Source organism: Amblyomma maculatum, chromosome 10 (assembly GCF_055883805.1).
Source record: "Amblyomma maculatum isolate TAMU_Amacu chromosome 10, ASM5588380v1, whole genome shotgun sequence".
Taxonomy (NCBI): domain Eukaryota; kingdom Metazoa; phylum Arthropoda; class Arachnida; order Ixodida; family Ixodidae; genus Amblyomma; species Amblyomma maculatum.
The window spans coordinates 148,935,132-148,955,753 of record NC_139353.1 but is presented as its reverse complement, the minus strand read 5'-3'; the positions used below and the strand labels follow the sequence as shown (position 1 = coordinate 148,955,753).

Here is a 20,622-nt window from a genome sequence, read left to right as displayed (position 1 = left end):
AAAGTTGAAGCAGCAGGAACATTTGCTGCCAGTTTCTTCTGCTGCCTTTCCCAGACATACGTGTTGCTTCTCGATATTTGTTGGTTTTGGCTGTCAGCCTAGCACGCTTCTTTCTGAGCATTCTTTACAGCGAGCTGCATCGTCTGAATTGTAAGACGCAGCCAGACTCCTATGGCAGAGTCAATGGACAAGGCCCCGCGTGTGCCTCATTAATAGTGAGACCGAAGGAGTTGTTTTACCCCCCTTCCTAGTCACGTAATACAGCAGCGGCAAAGTTGGGTTAACAGCTGCACCTCTCATACCGTGCCATGTGGCATGACGCCATAGCCACACCTCCGCACCCCAGCACGGCTGAAGGTCAAATTGTACCAAACTTGACCTTGGGAGTTACACCTCGAAGGTGCAGAGGACTAAAGCCGTAGTTGAAACTGTGGTTTACCAGAGAAAGGCAACACACCTGCAAACTAAAACGAGCACATGCAAACAGTTTTGCGATGTGCAGGTGGTGAAATGCTTCGGCTTACATTCACCATTTCAACACATACATATACACCCACACACAATCATGGTATGTTTTCACTACAACTTTGTTGTTCTGTCACTAAACTGTTTCCCATGAACACCGTGCTGGTTTCCATTCCGCCATCAACAGGCGGATAATGTTGCTTCAATATGGGCCCCCGCTCACGATACCTTCTGCCAACACGATAACAGATGATACATGGACAGCCACCGTATGGTACACTTTTTATTCGAGTACAAATGCGCACACTGACATACACGCACACAAAATATAGCTCACGCAGGCGCACATGTACATTATCATATATGTACACCATTTCACATGTCCCAATGCCGGGCACAAAACAGCTGCGTGACGTCAAATGCCACACACTGTGTTCGCGCAACAGCCACAACAATCGTCAATATGTTAAAATAAAAGGAAAAAGCACCAGTAACAAAATAAATAACAACAAAAAAGAAGTGTCCTTTTTATCTCTCTTTCAGCAACGTCTGCATGCCAAGGCAGTGGGGCAAAATCCCCTCACATTCCACCTGCACAACAGTTGATAGGAACCAGGAAGAAGGAAACTGGTGCCAGCCTTCCCCATAGGCAGCTATGCAGTAGAGCCCAGTGTTCTCAACAACACTGGTTGGTTTGCGCGAGATTTCATTAACGGAATGTTAACCAGCGGTGCATTATGAGCTCAAGTCTGTGCTTGAGTGAACAAACCTCTTCCTGCAGACACACAAGCAAGCCGTATATAAAAGGCCTGCAAAGTAGCGCACAGTGACAGCATTACGGCAAATGCGTGCAAGGCACGCAAATGGACCATCAACCAAACAATGGCACTATGTTGGCAATGTCCGACCCTACATGGGACCAGTGCAATGCCAATGCAGTCCAATATTTGGTCAGTGGCTTGTGCTGCCTGGGACACTGCTTTTGAGCTTGAACAAGCATAAAATGCCAGATACATCCACAAGTCCGTGAGCATCCTGCCATTTGTCGCTCATTCAGTGTTTATGATCACCTTGTGCACAGTACTATCTTCAGTGGTGCCCTACAGGTAGATTATGGACTGCAGACCATTGTTTAGGTACCCAATGCCACACCTGTGACTTACTGCAGTAGGCTCAAACAATGTGCACTCTTTACTTCAACTAAATTCCTCCCTGAAACATAACAAGAGGCATACTCAAAGCAATCATCAAACAAACAGTGTAACACTGCCTCTAAATGGCAGCAATTATTCAAGCGACGTCACAAGCACCAGATGGCTGGATGGAATAACACTGTGCCAGAAGCCATGCTCCTGCGATACATTTCAAAAACAAGAGCACTGTCACCAGAAGCCTTAGGAATGTTGGAAAGCTGCCAATATGCTGGATGGCTAATATTTTTGACAACTGTTCGAATGCAGGCACGACAGCCAAGTGCAAGGTTGGCAGAAAAGCGGCTAAAGGCCCAGAGCAAAGGTCTCACCTTTTTGCCACTCAAATGACACACTTGGAGCCTAAGAAAGTGTCATGCAACATGCTTCCCTCAGAGTGAAGCGTGTTCAGAACACCAATTTAACACTGCCCTTTACATTTCTAGTAGCCAAGATGGCAACGAAATGGAAAAGCGCAATGACCTTGTTGCTTATTATATCTTATTATATAAAGCAAATGTGTTTCAAAGGCCGACCACTTTTCATTTTGAACAAGCAATGACAGCAAAACTTCTGACACCCCAAGATCTCTTGCTGAATGATGGCAATACCTTTCACTCCATCATATATAGTAGTAAGGGAACCATTAGGGTAAGAAGCATAATATTCAGCAGTTTGAAAGACTATACCAAAATAACTTGCAGTAACCACTTTGCTCACACACCCGTTGCATGTTGACCAATCAGCAGAAGTGAAACACACGCCATCAGCGAAAGAGTTGATAAAGTTAAGCCAAAGCATTGCATGTTGACCAATCAGCAGTAGTGAAACGCACGCCATCAGCGAAAGAGTTGATACCGTTTAGCCAAAGCATAAAATGCCACATGCTTCAGGCAGTATACCTTTACAATACAAGAGTCCTAAGGATGTGTCGCTATGAAGCTCAACAATCTGAAGAATCTTCCATGGAGGAGCTGCTTCTTCATTTATATATTTCCTTCAGCTTTGCAGAATTTAAAAGCAATGCAAGCGGACGAACTACAGCAAGTTAATGTCCAACTCAGCTGCCTACAAACTACTACTATACTAAACAACAGCAGCCGACTTCAGCAAATGCCGATTAACTTCCTTTTCTGCAGATTCTTCACACGTGTTCAAGTTGCCCAGCAGCGAAGCTTGGTCACTGGTGCAACGATGCAGACAGCGATGTACTGGTATGTGATGCAGCCACAGAGATTGTCGCTCAACATATCCTGTGCAATCTTAATAGCTACTACCTAATAATCCGCATTGAAGAAGTATGTGATAAAATATAATAATGTGATGTCCCTGTGCTCACACTAAATTCAGCCAGTACAAACACCTTCGTAGCAAGCGTTCAATAACGTGAGATTTTTCACCTTTATATACAGCCGAATACGCCAGCACAGTTCTGGCTCCTAACCCCCATTCACAATTTGGCCTATATGCATTCTATAAAACATCAACAAAGGAACAAAATATTGCAAAAACAAAAAAGAGCTGTCTGCTATGGCTAAAGAAAGGCAAAGACTCCCGAAGAGGGACAAGGGCCATGTCCCGAGTGCATTTGAAATTCAACTCTTCTGCTGCTTTGCAAATAATTGTGGCAGCTGGCAAAGCAAAGCAAAGAAAAAAAAAAAAAAGGGGGAGGAGTGGGGGGGCTTTGATTCTAAAAGGAGACTCTAGCAGGATACGAACCAAAAAGCAAGCAGCGTTACTCCAATGTGTCTCACGCTAGTGTGATCATGGAATGTTGGCAAGGGCAAAATAAAATATTGGTATAGAAAAATGGAAGGGGGGGGGGGGGGGCATGAATATGCACGAATATTGAAAAAAAAAAAATGCCATGGAGCAATAAAGAAGATGATGATAATTTAAAAAACAGTGGTCTCAAACTCTTCAGTAACCTGGCGTAAATTGGCCATCACAACTCTCTCCCTTTCATTTTTTTAGCTGCAACAGGGTACTACAGCGTTCAGCGATGTGGATGCCACTGTGGCAGCCCAGTAACCCCGGAGAACGGAGCCGTTCGGCAACAAGGTGCTGTTCGTGAACCATGTTGGGATAAGTACACTGGGCTCATCTCTGCGTTGAAGGCAGCCTCTGACTCAGCTGGAATCGTCTGTAGACTGGCTTGCAGGCGACTTTCCCTAGAGGAGGTGTGTGCGTTGTAGGCGAGAAAGGACCCGGGAATTCTGGGAGAAAACAAAGAGGGGGGCTGCGGTGAGGACTGGCGTTCCTAGGGCGTGCTAGAGCTCCCTCTTGCTGGTGGAGCGAAGCTGGTCTGAGCTGGCTGTGCGCGGCCGCATGTTCATCAGGTTGCTCTTGGCCTAAGCAGAATGAAGGGAAGGAGAGAAAGAAGGGTCACGGTGTTAACAGCACACCAACCGAAGCAAAAGCAAAATCAGACAGATAAGGAAATCACTGAAACAGTGCTGCCAAGTTCTGTTTGCTTTCAATATGGTATAAATGGAAGCCCTGCAATTTAACCCAAGTGCTTTTCAACCATTTCCTGCCCATGCCTATTAACGTCAATAGCCGCTCATCGATAGTTTCAAGAGCCAATTTTCCAACTTTCGAAGCACTCCTGGACAACTAGAGCCATCCAGTGGGTGGTAGCAGAAAGCTTTTGTTTCCAATTTTCTGTTGTGCAGTCCCCCGTCTTCTTTGATGCGACTGGGTAAGGTTATACGCAGATGTTGTTTACATCATGGCATTGGGGTTGCACAACTTCTGACTTCCTCGGTGCAACGCAAAGTATTGGGCGCAAGCGCCAATACTGGAGCGAATAGCGCTAGCGTCAACCTAGGGGAGCAAGTAGGATTACGTGACTCCTCTTACTGTTGCTGGAGCAGGCGCTCAATCGAATTAGTGTGTTTTAAACGCTAATAGTCACGTTTTTTTCTGTACTTTTGCTTGATAAGGAGTGCCAGCATTGCACTTTTTTTATCTTGCATCGTTGCTGAGGTTTATTTAAGCTGTTGCCAGGGTCCTTTATAGCTCTGGATCCGGACGTACGCGACAGAACCCGGCGTGAGCTCCCATTGCTACCCGGAAAACATGCTCATGGAATCATTATTCAAAATTTGAATGAGCAAAGCAGTGAAGCAGTGAGTGGCCATTCTCATGCGCGCAGCAGACATTTCAGCGAGCAAGATTTCATCCATGGAGTTCCCGTTAAACAATTCGGTGTGTGGAGAGGCAGAAGGAAAGGCACGCGCATTTTAATTTGTGCTCACCACTTGGGGAGCTAACGAAGACCTATTAATAGCAAGATAAAAAAGATGCTGCCTTCACGGAGCAGTATGCTCCCAGAACAAGGAAGGATCACCAGAAAGACAGAAGGCCTCATTCTTCAGAATGAAGGCGTTGACGTGGAAGTTTCACTGAAGTGAGCTAAAGATTCTGCAGCCACGGGCAGCGTTACGCGTGATGAGTTGTCCCAGGCACCGCCTGCGGTGCTGATGTAATTTGAAATGTCGCAGTACGTGAATAAATTGGAAATGGAGCATTACATGTGGTGATATGCTGAGGTGTGCATCAGCAAAACTACTCTGCCTGGGAAAAACAAATATGCACACCAGAACCAAGAATGTCAATGAATGTAATATGGGCGCAAGAATTCGCTGGGTGGGAAGCACTTCTTCACACTTGCTATAAAAATTAAACCACGTCTTCCTCACACTTTGACTTGTCTATTCTACTAAGTTTAAGGGAGCTGGGTGAACGGCACCGCTTCCGCCGGCACTTTTGAAAGCGCTCAGTATTTATCAGGTGCCTGGCAGTTCTGCTTCCTCTAGCAAAAAATTCTTATTAATAGAGATTCACTGGCACTTTGCGGCTGACTGGGTGTTTGGAAGCGTCAGTTCCTTCCATAATGCCAACAACACCGCTGGTTATCGGCTGGGCCCGCGCGCCGGCAGCTAGCTCGATGAAAAAGTAGGCCTAATACCTCAAATTAAATTTAAACAGGCCCAAACCAAAGTGTAAATAAATAAATATATGAATATAGCATTAGCGCGCAACAAAACTGCCTAAGAAACAGAAGCAGTTCAAAGTGCGTTATCCCACTTAGTGTGTCACGCGGGGCTGCCGAGAGGTGGCGCCATAGTATCTCATCGCGCCCAATACCCGTTAGCTTAATGCAACCACCTACAATGCTGGCATACTGAATGCCCAGAGAAACCTAGGCAGCGCCAGCTCTGCATAATAAGTGGCAGTACTAAAAAATCAATTTTTATTTTTTTTTTTTCTTCTGATAAAGCAATGTCCAGTGCCGGCCTATTCTGGCTCGCAAGAAGCCAAGCCAAGCAACAAACCAGCTGAGGATAAACCACACCACTAGGCCTCTCACCTGAGGGTCGGTACTAAGGGCGCACATGGAACTGGCGCGCTTCATTCTAGAGACAGAAAAGAGACAGCAGAGAGAACACATTAGGCACATGTCCCAAAACCCGTGTCACTGCTTCCTCCCAGCCAGACAGCACTAACGGCCACGCAGTAGTACTGGGAACACTATAGACCCCTTTCATAAATGTTAAGTCGGCTTCACCTCTATGCTGCATTCCCCATTAATGGCAGAACTGCAATGTATTGAAACATTGTATTATGGCCATAATTCATATGATTTATGCATCAGAACATATTCGCATAACTGCCCTATTACCACTAAATGCATCTGTGTGGAAGCAATATGCGATTTCAGGTCTATATCGCCGTTTTTCTGGCAGCCAGTGACGCCATGTTTGGGGAAAGAAGCAGCGTGGGAAAGCCTACTTAACGATTTTTGCAAGGGGTCCATTAGGCCTTGCACACTACTGCACACAAAACAAGGAATAACCAGGAACTGAGATATCGACAAATCGGTGCACTATATTGCAATAGTAACAATGTTTCGGCCCGCATATTACAAAGTGCACCGACATGACAGCAGAGTCGTGTCGCTGCTTCTCTGGAAACATCTGTCTCTGGGCACAAAACGTTTACTTGTCAAGAAGGACGCATCAGTTTGTGCCATTTTGCCCAACAAAAATGATAACAATCAATGGTTATGCCTCCAGTTAAATCACAGATGCGTGAAATGGCAACACAATAGCACGAAAGAGAGAGTATGACAAGACGGTTCTGGTAAATACCACTTGAAATGTAACTATTTACCTGCAGTTGCATTGCATGAATAATATATAATCCCTCATATAAAACTCAAAAAGCAACAGTCAAGTGCTTGAAGTGAGATCATATTGAGAAAAAAACACTGAGACAGGACTTAGAAACTGAGACTAGCACACCAAATACAATGAGGCATCGCATCAGTCTGTAAGCTCTATCTCCATGCTAATTTGTAACACTGAGCATCAATGCTACTTGACTAAAATGCCGGCAACTAATGACATCTAATCTGAAACGGTTTGGTTTGGGTTTGATTTACAGGGTTTAATGGCCCAAAGCAACTCGGGCTAGAGGGCTCCGAATAATTTTGACCACCTGGGGCTCTTTAATGTGCGATGACAATGGGAGCCTTGCATTTCTCCTGCTGTCAAATGTGACAACCGTGGCTGAGATTGAACCCGTGTCTTTGGGATCATTAGCAGCGTGCTCTTAGCATTGAGCCCATGCGGCGGGGCTGATTTCACTCAGTCTGGACTAGTTACCTTGACTCTAGCATGAAGTTGGCCTCACCTTATAAGCGACATAAATACTGGTAGTCATAGCAAACGTGGAAAGATCACTGGCCCAATAAAAACTCGCAATGTGAAGCTTACGAAGTCAGAGAAACAATGGTGCCTTGAAATCGCAATCCAAAAGATATGTGCGGCACAACTAATCAAGACTAAAAACTAGGGCAGTCGGTAAATAGCAAAATTATAATAGCCACGAAAATGACCACACCATGCACACAGAGCAAGCACAGAGGTTTAGAGGAGTACCAGACACAGTAAGCACAGTTTTTTAAAAGAACGTTCTCCTCCCCAAATTTCCACAGAGAAAAAAAAGGAAGAAGGAAAGAGGATGAATTGCCACCAGTTTCTTCAGACCCAGAATGGTGGCTGACAGTCCAAGAATGAGTCCTTTCCATATCATGCCAAAGCCTCATGCAAGGCTTGACCGGCCACCGCCATGGGTTAGTTGGGACACATGTTAGTAGACGCGCGAAACAAATAACGGCGAGTGTGTAACAGGCAACACGCACGCCCCGGTAACAAAGTAATTCATCCCCCGCACGCAGACGCACGCAGCACACATTTGCCCTCGTACCACACACTGCAGACTTTTCAGAACACCAGAAGCAACAGCCGGGCCAGAGGAACACTGCTCTTAGGCAGAACAAGTAAAAAAAATAAATGTGTTTGAGCAACATGAAGTTTGATTACCGGCTCATGTTCATGGTGGACAGAGCGCAGAATTTTAGCACATTGAGAATCTGGACCTTTTCAGATTACCATGCAATAGAAAAGCACTGAATGCCTGCAGAGATTATTACAGGCTTGCAATCAAGTGCTTTGTGCTCAATGCTCATGGCTTGAGGCATTTGCATTACGCATAGCAAAAAATTGGCCTGGGTAAACGTTTGTTCCGCTTCGCAGACACATTCATCATCATCGAACCAGTTATGGCCACCGCAGAACAAAGACCCTTCCTACGTTTCTCCAATTAAACCTGTCCTGTGCCAGCTGCAGTCACTTCGTTGCCACAAACCTCAATTTCATCTGCCCACCTCAGCCTCCCCCATGTTAAGCTATGCATACATCTAGTTACCCATCAGCAGACCCGTAAAGATCTCGCAGAATAAAATATTTGACACCACTATAAACAATGCTCGAGCTATGACCAGGATATGTTCACTGGCTGTTTCTACCACTGCTACATCATGGCTTCAAGACACTGAGGTGAAATACACATGGCTGGTCATACCAAGCACATCCTTCACCATATGGTGATGCAACATACTATCCTTCACACAGATTCCCTGGCACAGCCTTGCAACAAGACTGCTCAAGGCAGGCATCACAACCAAGCCAGCATTGCCACAAACAACTACAGTCAAACCTCGATATAACGAACACGCATATTATGAATTATTGAATATATCGAACTCTTCCGAAATTATTTTGTCAAATACATGTATTTTAACTTCCCATAGCGAACGCGGTTCGGCATAAAACGGATATTATGAACTTCGCGACGCCAAGCACTACCTCAGGAGGCAGGCTTCGTTGCACTACATGTGTTGTGCGGCGCAGCAAACGTTCAGGACTACCTCACCCTTGCAGGCGCTGACAGCGCCACAGATGCCACGACGGCATTGGGAGTTGGCAGCCAAAGAAATCCATGGCCTCCGAGATTACCCCCGCACGCCTGTTTGGGCACGCGGAAGTGATCTCAGAGGCCACAAGAAATCGTTCGCATCTCACAATCGCTGACAGCGCCGCTTCAGCAGTGGCGGCAGCGGCGCGATCGAATGTTGCTTTTTGCCTTTTTGGTTTTTGCGTCTTTCGCGTTTTTAGTGTTAGCAGCGGCGTTGCGGCGTGGTCGTCGTAGCGTTCAGCGGAGGCTGCGTCGGTCGTCGTGTCGAGTTTGGTGTGCAGGTGGGCGTAGTGCTGTGATGGCAGTGAACGTGAAAAAAAGAGCTGCACTGACGTTAAAGACCAAGCTCAAGATAAAATCAGAGCCTTCAAGGCAGTTTACAAGAGGAGACTGATTGACACTCTTCTCGTGAAGCTTCTTATGAAAAAGGACTTGAAGATCGACTTGCTGGGAGCATTGAAACGGCATCAGACAGCGTGAAAGGCGAAACGATTGCCAACTGCTTTTGGCACGCAGGTTTTGTTCCAGCAGAGACCCGTGCATCAAGTGACGATGGGGACGATCCCGACGAAGCAGAAGCAGTGCTCCACGAGCTCGATGAGCCTGGAACGATTTTTCGCGTTTTGTTGGTGACATGCCCGCAGCAATGACTGTAGAGGACTTTGTAGGCGGCGACAACATCGCGGCGACCACAGCTGTACTGACGGACGCCAAAATCGCTGTGGAAGTTTCTGAACATCCCACAGACGAAGCTCAGGCTGACCCTGCAGACGATGAGAACATTCCGACTTCCCAAGAAGCGCTTGCTGTATTGGATTTACCGCGCCGCCACTGCAGTGCTATTGCGAGCAGTGAGTTTGCGCTTGTTGAGCGTTTGTAAACAGTGAACAGGGCGTGATACGGAACACGATCAACACAAAAAAAGCAGGCCACGATAACTCAGTTCTTTGCGCGTAAATAAATGGACGTGACCCAAGTAGGCACCCTCCGAGTTGCTGCGCCTTCTCTGATTGAATTTCGCTCCTCTTGCGTGTATTTTCTACGAAATTTTATATTACTAATTATGGATAGAACGAACTATTTTCTGATATTTTAGCTGTTCGTTATAACGAGGTTTCACTGTACCCCCTCCCGGAATGTACCCCGGAGTGAGTATTCATTGGTGCGCAGACTTTAAGCACGGTCCAGAGCAATGTTTAACTAGCTTTAAACATGATCTACATCCAGCACCAGGTGGTGGGAGTAACAGCTATCGCTCAGCATGGGAGCCTTCTCCAGCGGTGAGCTTCTCTCCAAGTCGACAGCATGAACTACAAGTAACTTAGAGAGGTTATGCGCCGTTACACACTGATGACACCAGAACTGATTTTGGAGAGCAAAAGTATCTCAAAAAGGAGAGAAAAAAGAAAAATGGTAAGTTAGAAAAGAAGGAACAGAGATGCTCTTAAGAGAATCTATGGGAACCACATGCTCCCAGGAAAATGCACCATTCACCACAGAGCACACAAAATGAAAACAGAAAGGGATGCTGGATGGAGGATGACAAATGGGGAAAATTGAATGTGGTAACTTTAGCAATACAGAACGACAAGCCCATGACAAAAAGAATGGCAATCCCGGGGGCACTGCTAATGACGCAGCAACTCTTCGTCCAACTCTTGCTGCCTGTTGGACAACACGACCAGCTGCCAGCAAGCCTGCCTCAGCAAGCTGAACGTGCTTTTATGTCTTTCCCTCTCACTGAGCGACTAGGCAGCAGCTTTTTTCATATTTGTTAACATATCTTGTCAAAACTTAGAACGCAAGTGCAGAATAAGATGCCAATTTCAAATATTCATTTAGATTTCAAATATCTCATCAGGAAAAGAAGATATGGCAAAACAACATATCCCTTTTGTACGGGCCATTATGGTAATTTCTCGTTAAAAAAAAGGAGCTCATTTACGAGCATGCAAACATTTCAAAAGGTCCACAGGACATGCTAAAGCTAAGGAAGTTTCTATAACGTCATTTTCTTGATCATATATAAATACCAAAGTCCAAAAGAAAACAGTATATGGCAGCAATTAGATCCAGTTCAGTTCAGTTGTGTCCGACTCTTCGTGATCCTAAAGACCATATCATGCCACGCTTTCCGGTCTCTTACTATCTTCCTAACATCACATAACTTCATCTTCAGCGCCTCGAGGATGCCATCTAACCATCGCGTTCGCTGCCTATCCTTTCTCCGGTGACCTTCAATCTTTCCCAGCATCAAAGTTTTCTCCAGCGACTCCTCTCTTCTCATCAGATAACCAAAGTAGCTGAGCTTTAACTTAAGAATTTGACCCTCCATTTCCAATGAGCAGTCAGGGTTTATGGTCGACAATATCGACTGATTTGATCTTCTGGCCATCCAAAGAACTCTCAAGAGTCTCCGCCAGCATCACAATTCAAACGCGTCAATTCTTCGGCGGTCAACCTTCTTCACAGTCCAACTCTTGCATCCATATATCACAACTGGAAAGACCATAGCACGAGTTATACGGATCTTGGTTGGCAGTCTGATATCTCTGCTCTTTACTAGGCGGTCAAGGCTAGCCATGGCTCTCTTTCCCAGAAGCAGGCGTCTCCTAATTTCATGGCTGCAGTTACCTTCCCGGGTAATCTTGGAACCCAAGATTACCCAGGCTATATCACAATTAAGGAAAATAAAAAAAGAAAATTAAAGGAAAAAAACTTCAGGATGTGCTACGGGCCTTTTGAGATGACCATGTTCCTAAAGGAGTCTTTTTTAATGATAAATTACCATAATGGGCCATAAGAAATGACCTAATTAGGATAGTTATTTTGCTATATCTTCTCTTCGAGATGACATATTTGAAACCCTCATTCTATTCTGCATTTGCACGCTAAGTTTCTACAATATATGTTGAAAAACAAAGAACGAGTTTTCAAGACCCTCATACCTTTACAAGAGCACAAGAGCACTGTACATGTCAAGGTGCAGCCAAAGCCATGTCACCTAAAAGTACATCATCTGCCGCTTGCATTATGCCGTAAAAGGCGATTCCTTTACACTGTTGACTGCCTTATGAATTGCCCCCATTATTTGCTGCCCTTGGAGCAACTGCACACGCAAGCCAGAATTTTCGATGCTGGTTGGGGGTGGGGGGCGCAAACAGCCATCCTGGTGGCCAATGCCTTACGAAGCAGCAGCAGCAGTGGTTGACGAAACAGTTAGTGTAGCTGCACTGCCATGGCAAAACAGTACTAGTCCACTCCATGCAATGAAGTAGCCCAACAAGTGTTATTTCAAATGCCGCTACCGTTCTGCTTCTCCTACGCCTTTATGCTAGAGGTAACTGAAATGCTGGACGGGGTGTTTAGTGATTAAAGCTGTCTTCCCTCTTTTCATACGACAAAATTTCACAGAGACAATGATAAGTACCGAGGAATCACATGTACTTTTTGAGTTGCAGAAATTGAAACTACCACGAAGTCATCTCAACTTTATTATGCCCAATCAGAAACTTTCATTCCTTTCAAGCTAGTGCGTTCAGTAAGGTTAATTCTTTGCTGTTAGTCCATCTTTCCATTTTCATCAGCCATTCAGAAAAAGAAAAGGGTAAAATTACCGCACGTGCTGACAAGCTATTTCATTAAAACAATGAAATGCAAACTTTCCTCGTGTGTATGTCTTTTTGTTCTATACATAGCTTGCATTGTGGGCCTAGTTCTATTTTCTTCACGGGCCGAGAGCACAACACGAAGCAACAAAGTGAGATAAGGAAGAAAGGTGCCTTCAAACACACCTAAAATAAAAGCCTCTAATAAGGATCAAAGCAAAAGGGAAATACTAAAATTAAGGATGTCTGTGTAGCTAATGCAATGCATTATTAGAAGCAAGCAATGCAAATGGGCAAACAATTGTAAGGTAACCGATATTGGTAATTGTAAATTGAGTTTCCACTGACAGAAGGTTGATATGATAGCGACTGCGAGAGGGTTATGTGACTGAGTTCCCTGTATATATTTGAGCCCTGAGCTCGCAAACAAACAGTTGGTAGTCCAGCCTCTTTTCCGTCTGCTTCTGTTTTCCTGTACGTGCCTTTTTGGCTGGTTAATTCTTTTTTCCATGTAATGCGACACACCCAGCTAATAATTTAAATAGAGTGAACATTTTTAGAATACGAGCTCAGCGGAATATTTGCTACTTAAATGTAACGAGCCGCACAGACATGCTTCCTATCTCTCAGCCCGGTGAGGATACTGTTCGGAGGGCTTCAGAAAGAGGAAAAAAAAGAGCAGCACGGTGGCCGGTCGACCGTGGTGTCCCCCCGGCACTTACCGTGCGGCGAGGTCATCGTCGTGAGCAAAGTCGCTGCCCCTCAGCTTCTGCACCAGCTTTGCACTGCCGCGGCGGATGGAAGCCCGCAGTTTTCCCAGCGAGCTGCTCCGCTTCAACCGGCCATTCTGAGACCCCCGCCAAGGCCCATTCACAACGTCCCGCATGGGAGGTGTGGTGGTGGGGGTGCGCGGTGGATGGGGGGGGCAGAGAATAAAAACAAAAGAGAATAGGGACAGATAGAGAGAGAGAGAAGAGAGAGAGGAGGGGATGGAGGAATGAAAGCGCAGAGGTGTCAGCCAGCGAAATGGCAGCATGAAAACAAAGAGGTAGGGGAGGGGGATGGACACAACAGTGTGTACATTCAGAGGAAAGACGACAGATGAGAGCAAGGAGGAAAGAAAGAGGGGGGACAGAAAAGAGGGGGGGAAAGATGTTAAAAGGATGATCCGACTTTGCTTTCACAAGAAAAGGCAAGAACGTAGCCTGACCGATGAGGGCGAAAGAGGGCTCACTTCGCAAAAGGAAGCGAGCGCCTCATTCTTCTCTTGCCTTTTCTTGTGAAATGAAGGGGTTAGACAACCATGCTGTAGTGCCCAAATGTAATCTGTGCTGGCATGGGTACGAATGCCCGCACACAGACGCTTACTGAATGAGCGAATCAAAACAAAAAGGGGAAAAAAAAGAAAACAGGCTGCCTAATATTTCAGTATTGTGTACGTTGGACGGTCCAGAGGTAGTAGCCACTGGTTTGAACACAGTATGTCACAAGCTCTGAATTATGTTGCTTCACCCGCGCTTCTGATTGAAACGCCTATAAATTATTGTATGCCACCTTTTAAAAAGTTCTGCCAAGACTGATTAAAAGTTGGCTGCACTGTTTACTGGTTTCTTTCAATTAACAACTTTGGAGAAATTCTCCTGGAATTTCAAAACTTACACCAAGGGGTTATTCATGACAAACATTATAACAGTACGACAAACAAAGCCAAGGTCAGCAGCTATGAAAGAGCAAGTGCAATGCTTCTTCCAAGCTTCACCTACACCAGGGCGCAATTAACGTGCACTGAGGCACTGAAACCACAAGTGTTGCATCACTGATCGAAGCATTTTCACTAGTTCTCCCTGTTGAACCCCTGATTTTGAATAAGGCAGAAACAAGTCAGTTACCTAGATCAGCCTGGCGTGACTAAATAATAACTGTCCATTAAACTACCATGGCAGTGAAAAAGCAACAAACCATAATTCAAATTAAGAAGTGCTCGAGATTGAGCTAGTTGGAACATCTTCTCACAAATGCTGCGCTGCTTAGTTTTACACAGACAAAGGAACTGGACAAACGCTGAGGTTAAGCGCAAATCTCAGCGTTTTTACAGTTCCTTTGTCTGCGTAAAACTAAGCAGCACAGCATTTGTGAGAAACCATAATTCAGTACAGCCTCATTGGCCACTACTCAAAGATTATGTCCTAGCCATCTCCCCACTGCTTTTTGTGAGCTACCCTGCATTCTAGGAGCAAATGGTATTTTTAGCGCTCCAGGCGTTGGGGGCCTCGCCCTGGCAGATGCGGTTTTCTCACCCTGGCAGACGCGGGTTTTGACCAGTGACGCCGCGCTCCGCAATTTTCACAACTGAACTTGAATTGGTTCCCTTCCAGCACCTTTGGCTTAAGAGTCGCAATTTGTTTGTTTTTTTGTTTTTTTCTGTCCTTAGCGAGCGGGCCCACTACACTACAGTTTGCATCATGTTAGTGCACATTTTGCTAACCTTGCATCAAAGTTGGCAAGTATATTGAAGAAACGTTCCATTGAGCTAAGACCCCTTTTACAGCCATGCCTGCTTGAAGTCCTAATGTAACTGGACCAATGGTCTGAAATGCTAGTGACAGCCATAACGGCCAAGCTGTGTCAGTTAAACTAGTTACATCAATAATTGTAAACTTATGCAATGGCAAGAACAACTTTCACAAGATCTAGCAACTTGGTAATGGCATCTTCAAGACTGGTCACGGAAAACCCATCAGCTTACAGTTTGCGGATGCTAAGAACCCTGCTGCTGGATGTAAAATGTATAATACCATCTAGGTTCACTTAAAGGACCCACGGAAAGCTGTTTACTAAAACTAGAAGACTCACGCGAGTAATAGGTATCCCATTAGTCGTCTCCTCAATGCAACAATTTTTAAGCTAGCGTCACTAAAAGCGAAAATACTTCTCCCTCTTAGTGGAAGAAAAAATGAAAAAAAAATAAGCCACGCTGGCACCCCACCAGACTCCGTTCCGCCCGCGTCACTTGGGGGCAGGCCCCGATGACGTCACATGGGAGGTTTGCGCAGGGGAATCTATCGCCCTAATCGGTTGCGAGCGATCCCCAGGACAACATTTGAAAAAATTATTTGCGATCGGCTCCACGTAGAGCTTTTAAATTTGGCTCGAATAGTCAAAAAGACCATGTCTATGGATTTCTTCCACTAGAATATGGGAGAGAGTGCCATTTCAGGGACCCTTTAAGGAGGGCGGAAAACTACACTGAAATTCATACATTCTTGCACGACTCAAGTGTTCGTGCACACTGCTTCAAGTCACAAGAGCTTTCTCTGCTGTACACACTGTGTGGCTTTCATGCTTAGCAGTGGATCCCCTAAGTGAAACTGGGAAAGCTACAGTTAGAACTAAGACGGGCTCAGTGGAATTAGAGGCGCAACGAGTTGGTTCGCCACTTCATTTCCTTGACCAAAGATTCACAAAGTAGCTGAACAAATATGAATGAAACTAAAGTAACAAATGCCACACACACACGCGGCCTCCAATGTTTGAGATCAACCCCACAGGATACAGTCAACGCAGCAAGTTTTACAGCCAGTTCCAGTCACTGAACACAGATGCCAGAAGCTCAACAAGCCAGCACATCATTCCAAAAAACATAGCAGAAACAAAATATGCAAACAAAAAAGCACCTGCAGACATTAAGCCACGCAAGCTAAATATACAAACAGTGCAAGGAAAGAGGTTTCCATGTATCTTGTATGCAAGGTGTTGAAAATGAACTGTATCATGAACAGTGCTCTTCTGTACCTTAAGTTTTCAAAGCCCCGGATACTACGATAACTGAACATATCTGTGCTAGTTTCAAGTGTTTTTCAAGTTCAAATCAAGTGCAATTTTGAGCCCTGCAGTTGCTATCAAAACTTAAATCAAACATGATTTTGGCACACACACAAAAAAGATCTACCTGCATTAATGGTGGATTGCTTTAAATTTTATTTCGTGAGCTCACTGTACGCATTCAAAAATAAGGCCGCACATACTGATTCTACACTACAGGTGAAGATGGCAGCGGAATTAACTTTGTCTCTGTAATATCACTCTATAAACAAAGGTTGATGACAAATTCAGTGCCAAAGTGGCTAGAGAAGAGTAAGCAGGACATGTGATTTGTGACGAACACTTCATGCACGTCACACAGTACATTTCTCACAGAGCTAATTTACGAGTGGCACGCAAAGTGATAAGCTGAAAAAACAGAAATAAGTATGCTGGCCAAGTTGAACAGTGTCTTATCAGCTTCGATAGCTCAAATAATGCATGGCTGTATTTCTGGCCATGCTTCGTCTTGTGTCCATAGTCATGAAGTTATGGAGATAAAATGGTTGGCTTGGTTTGGTTTATGAGGTCCCAGAGTGACTCAGGCTATGAGAGACGCTGTACTGGAGGGCTGCGGAAATTTCGATCACCTGGGGCTCTTTACGTATACTGACATTGCACAGCACATGGATGCCTCTAACTTTCGCCTTTATCGAAATGCAGCCGGCGGTGGTCAGGTACGAACCTGGGTACTCCGGCATAGTAATACGGTAGAGATAAATTGCTAGGGATGAAGTTTTCATAGGTGCCCTACCTGACAAAAAAAGAATTGTTCAGCAAGTTAGGCTTTTCTGTGAGCTTTAAGGCATAAACTCTACTGCTTGGGGCGCAACTTCAAATTTCGTCTCGCTGGGACCGAATGACCTTGGCTTAATTAAGGATAGGCGTCCAGTGAAAAGTGAGACATACTGCGCCATCTCCCCAGAAACTAATCGTGGAATGAAAAGGTGGCATTAAAGGTGCTACCTCGTCTACTCTTAAAGTGAAGCTAGAGTGCCCCCAATTCAAAGTGTCAAACCGCGTTCACTTGCACAACTAGGATCATGCCATGCTTAAAGCCCCACCATTTTATTCTGCCATCTTAATTTTCACACCGTCTGATTACACTAATGCTCTCTACCATTTGAATTTTTTGATGGACTTAAAATGTTCCTCCCTATGCTGCCTTCGGAAGTCAAGCTAATAGAAAAAGAAGTGTACTGTCTTGTCTCGAGCGCCCGTCTGTGTTGTTCCCACTCTGGTGACACTTCTGTGAAATTAAGCATTAAGCAGAATTATAATCTCAGAGCAGAACTTATCTGTGGCAGACATGCTAATAAACAAATAGGCACTGTTGCTTCCTTTGCCACATTTAACCTCATCTCACATCTTTACAACAACAAGTAAACAGCAAAACGTAAAAGCAAAAATACCAGTTATGCTCAAAACTAGAAGACCGTTTGTGCATACCTTTAAGGAGGAATAGTGTGCATAATTACAATGCTGTTAAACAAGTTGCCACATGGTGTCTGTGTTTCTAGCTAACTTCAGTTGGAGTTAACGTGAGAAGCTGGTCTAGTTGGTAGGTATTGATGGCAGTTGAGCGCAAAAAAGATGGACACGGAAGAGAAGACAAGTGTGGTGTTGTCGTCTTATCTTTATGTTCACCTTTTTTTCGCTTGTCTACCGTGAACACTATTTGGAAAAAGCTAGCCATGTCAATGGGACGGAGGGAATGCAAAGAGGCCAGCCAACCGATAACTCCCAGGAAACGTACATGCACGCACTTGAAACAAAAATGTGCACAGAAATGACAAGCGTGTGAGCGAGTGAGCTGGTGAGTGCGTCGTCTGTGAGCGCACGCAGATGCATAAAAATGATTCGGCTGCGTGGTTAGCAGGGAAAACCCTGCAGCAGCCTTGGATGCGGGCAGGGAGGGCTTTTTCACAGCTGCCTGACGCTGAAGTGCTCGGCTAAAGTCCCACCCTATTTAAGAGCTCAGATTATAACTGCAAATTTAGCAATGGAAAGTGAGGCTGGCTCGAACTAGCTGACCAGTTTCCCCATCTTCTGAGAAAAGACAGAATAAAGAGTCCAGATGCTGTTCCCAAAGGTACTTATACTGTCCTTTCAATGGTGACACAGTTAAAAGTCAGATGGTCAAATTGACTATTGCGTCCTGGATAACAAAGAGCAGCCACCTTGTATTTTTATTTGACAAACTAGGTAAGTACAGATTCTAAAGTCTTAAAGAAGAAAAAATGCAGATCATGATCCATGTGACATGAACCACACTTTTATTTAAGTGCAACTGAAGAACACTGCCAGTTCAAAAGTAGTCTTTGCCTTCTCTAAAGATGCACCACGTAAACAGAAAGAAGCCCCTTGGCCAACTGCACTTGTTCCCAGTGTGCAAACTGTGGAAGCCCTGCGTGCCCACATGTGCACGATGGGTGCAGAAGTGATGAGAAATGTGGTGAGAGAAAGAGAAAGAGAAGAGCCCACTGAAAGGCTGATGCCCATGGGCCCTAACATTCCAGCATTACCTGGTGTGGAAATGTATGTGTGGGTACTCACAAATTTCTCGGCAACCATCAGTTCGTCGTACGATCCTAGCATTACACTTCGCATCTGAAACCCACGTGCAGAGATCACCACGCTTGAGTCTAGGTACAACTTCACAGATGGCACTACAAACACGGTGTGCATTCCCAAGGCAGTGGGAACGCCTCTACCCCGCTCATAGGAGACAGCGAAGAAGTCTCAACATTGAATCCTGTTGTGCACAAATAAAATATGTGTAATAACCTGGTATGATTCATGCTAACATTTTGAAATTAATTTGGTAGGTATAACCTTTTGCTCAATGTTTTCAGGTAATCCCCATTGAAGGCTGCGATTTCATAAATTTGTGGATGAATATCCATCTACAAAGAATATGAACGGAGGAAATTACCAAGACCAAGACCAAGAGGTGTTCACATTATGTTGATGAAAGCTTTGAGAATCTGGCTACCTTTGCAACCAATACCACGGTACAGTGAAGAGAAAAAGATGTAATCATGACCAAGAAAATTAATGCTCCAACCTCGCACATGAAGATTCTCTGCAAACTCAGTCATACATAGTTTCAATCCAAATACATTACACAGCATGTTCCTGAAACTGCTCTTGCTCAGGGCTAGATCTTGACCCCATGAATTCACAGATGCTTTAAAACGGGCCGGTAGAAATCGAAGAACTTGGCCACATTTTATAGAAATCATTCATGTTTTATTATTCATTTAGCTGGTCACCTTCCTTGTGGCTAATGCTGACGCATGACACGGTGAAATATGTTAAATATGCAATAGATTAATAGGCAAGCACAGAAGCTGCTAACAGCAGCTATTCAGTGCAGTGATATCTGGGTGGAAAAAAGGACACTATGACTACTGTCACATGAGTTCCACCCACAGATGCAGCACAATTTTAAGTGTTCAGGGGGAATCTGCCAAGACGGAGTAGGTCTGAAATCTACCCCACCTCAGGGGAGTAAGCAAGGCGAGCGATCAACCATGGGTGAATGCCAATGGATGATTACTCCCTTATTTCCTTCTTGACACACCCCTACTTGACTGTTTAGATGCCACTTTCACTTTTGGGATCTGGTGTGTGCAACCTGGCACCAGGCGTGATATCACACTGGACAAAGAGTGCCGGCGGAAATGGTCGACATGCACAGACATTGTACAGTGTGGCGAGGCTCCACAGATATATCATGCTTGGTGAAAGTCAAACTGCAGCTAGAGTTTATCACTCAATAACATAGGAATAGATGCAGTACTACACAGCTTGAACGGTTACAATAAAGGCTCAATAGGTTAAAAAAATATGACAGAAGTGAGAGCTTAAGTGAACCTTGTGGACAACTCCATTCAGTTTCAAACGCCGGGTAACCTATGTTTATATTTGTTCAGAAGAAATGCACTTACTGCTGAGCAAAATTTAAGATCCTAGATTCAAACCTGCAATGTCACGTAAGAAAGGGACCGTATCGTAGCCTCTGTAATCCAAGGCTTGAGAAAACGTCTTGATGCATTGCAATTTGCTAGCAAAAATGACAGGTGGTGGTTGATCATTGAATTTCCTTTCTTTCCCTTTCTGACTAAAAGAAGCTCATCTGTGAAAGGAGCCGCTTTGTGATAAGAATA

The 20,622-nt window shown here is 44.8% G+C and overlaps 1 protein-coding gene across 3 annotated transcripts in view; it reads right to left on the bottom strand.

Annotated features, from left to right (window-relative positions):
* Positions 1 to 735: 735 nt before the first annotated feature.
* Klc (kinesin light chain) overlaps positions 736 to 20,622 on the bottom strand; it is a 129,352-nt gene continuing 109,465 nt past the window's right edge. Inside the window, exons 8-11 of one of the 3 annotated variants that reach the window (XM_084580536.1) lie at positions 19,007 to 19,060; positions 13,312 to 13,436; positions 6,031 to 6,076; positions 736 to 4,006 (exon numbers count right to left, since the gene is read on the bottom strand). In XM_084580536.1, coding sequence (XP_084436662.1) covers positions 3,926 to 4,006; positions 6,031 to 6,076; positions 13,312 to 13,436; positions 19,007 to 19,060 — 306 coding nt within the window. In that variant the 3' untranslated portion in view covers positions 736 to 3,925. The remainder of the gene's footprint in view (positions 4,007 to 6,030; positions 6,077 to 13,311; positions 13,437 to 19,006; positions 19,061 to 20,622) is intronic. The other 2 variants (XM_084580537.1, XM_084580540.1) reach the window with 2 other exon arrangements.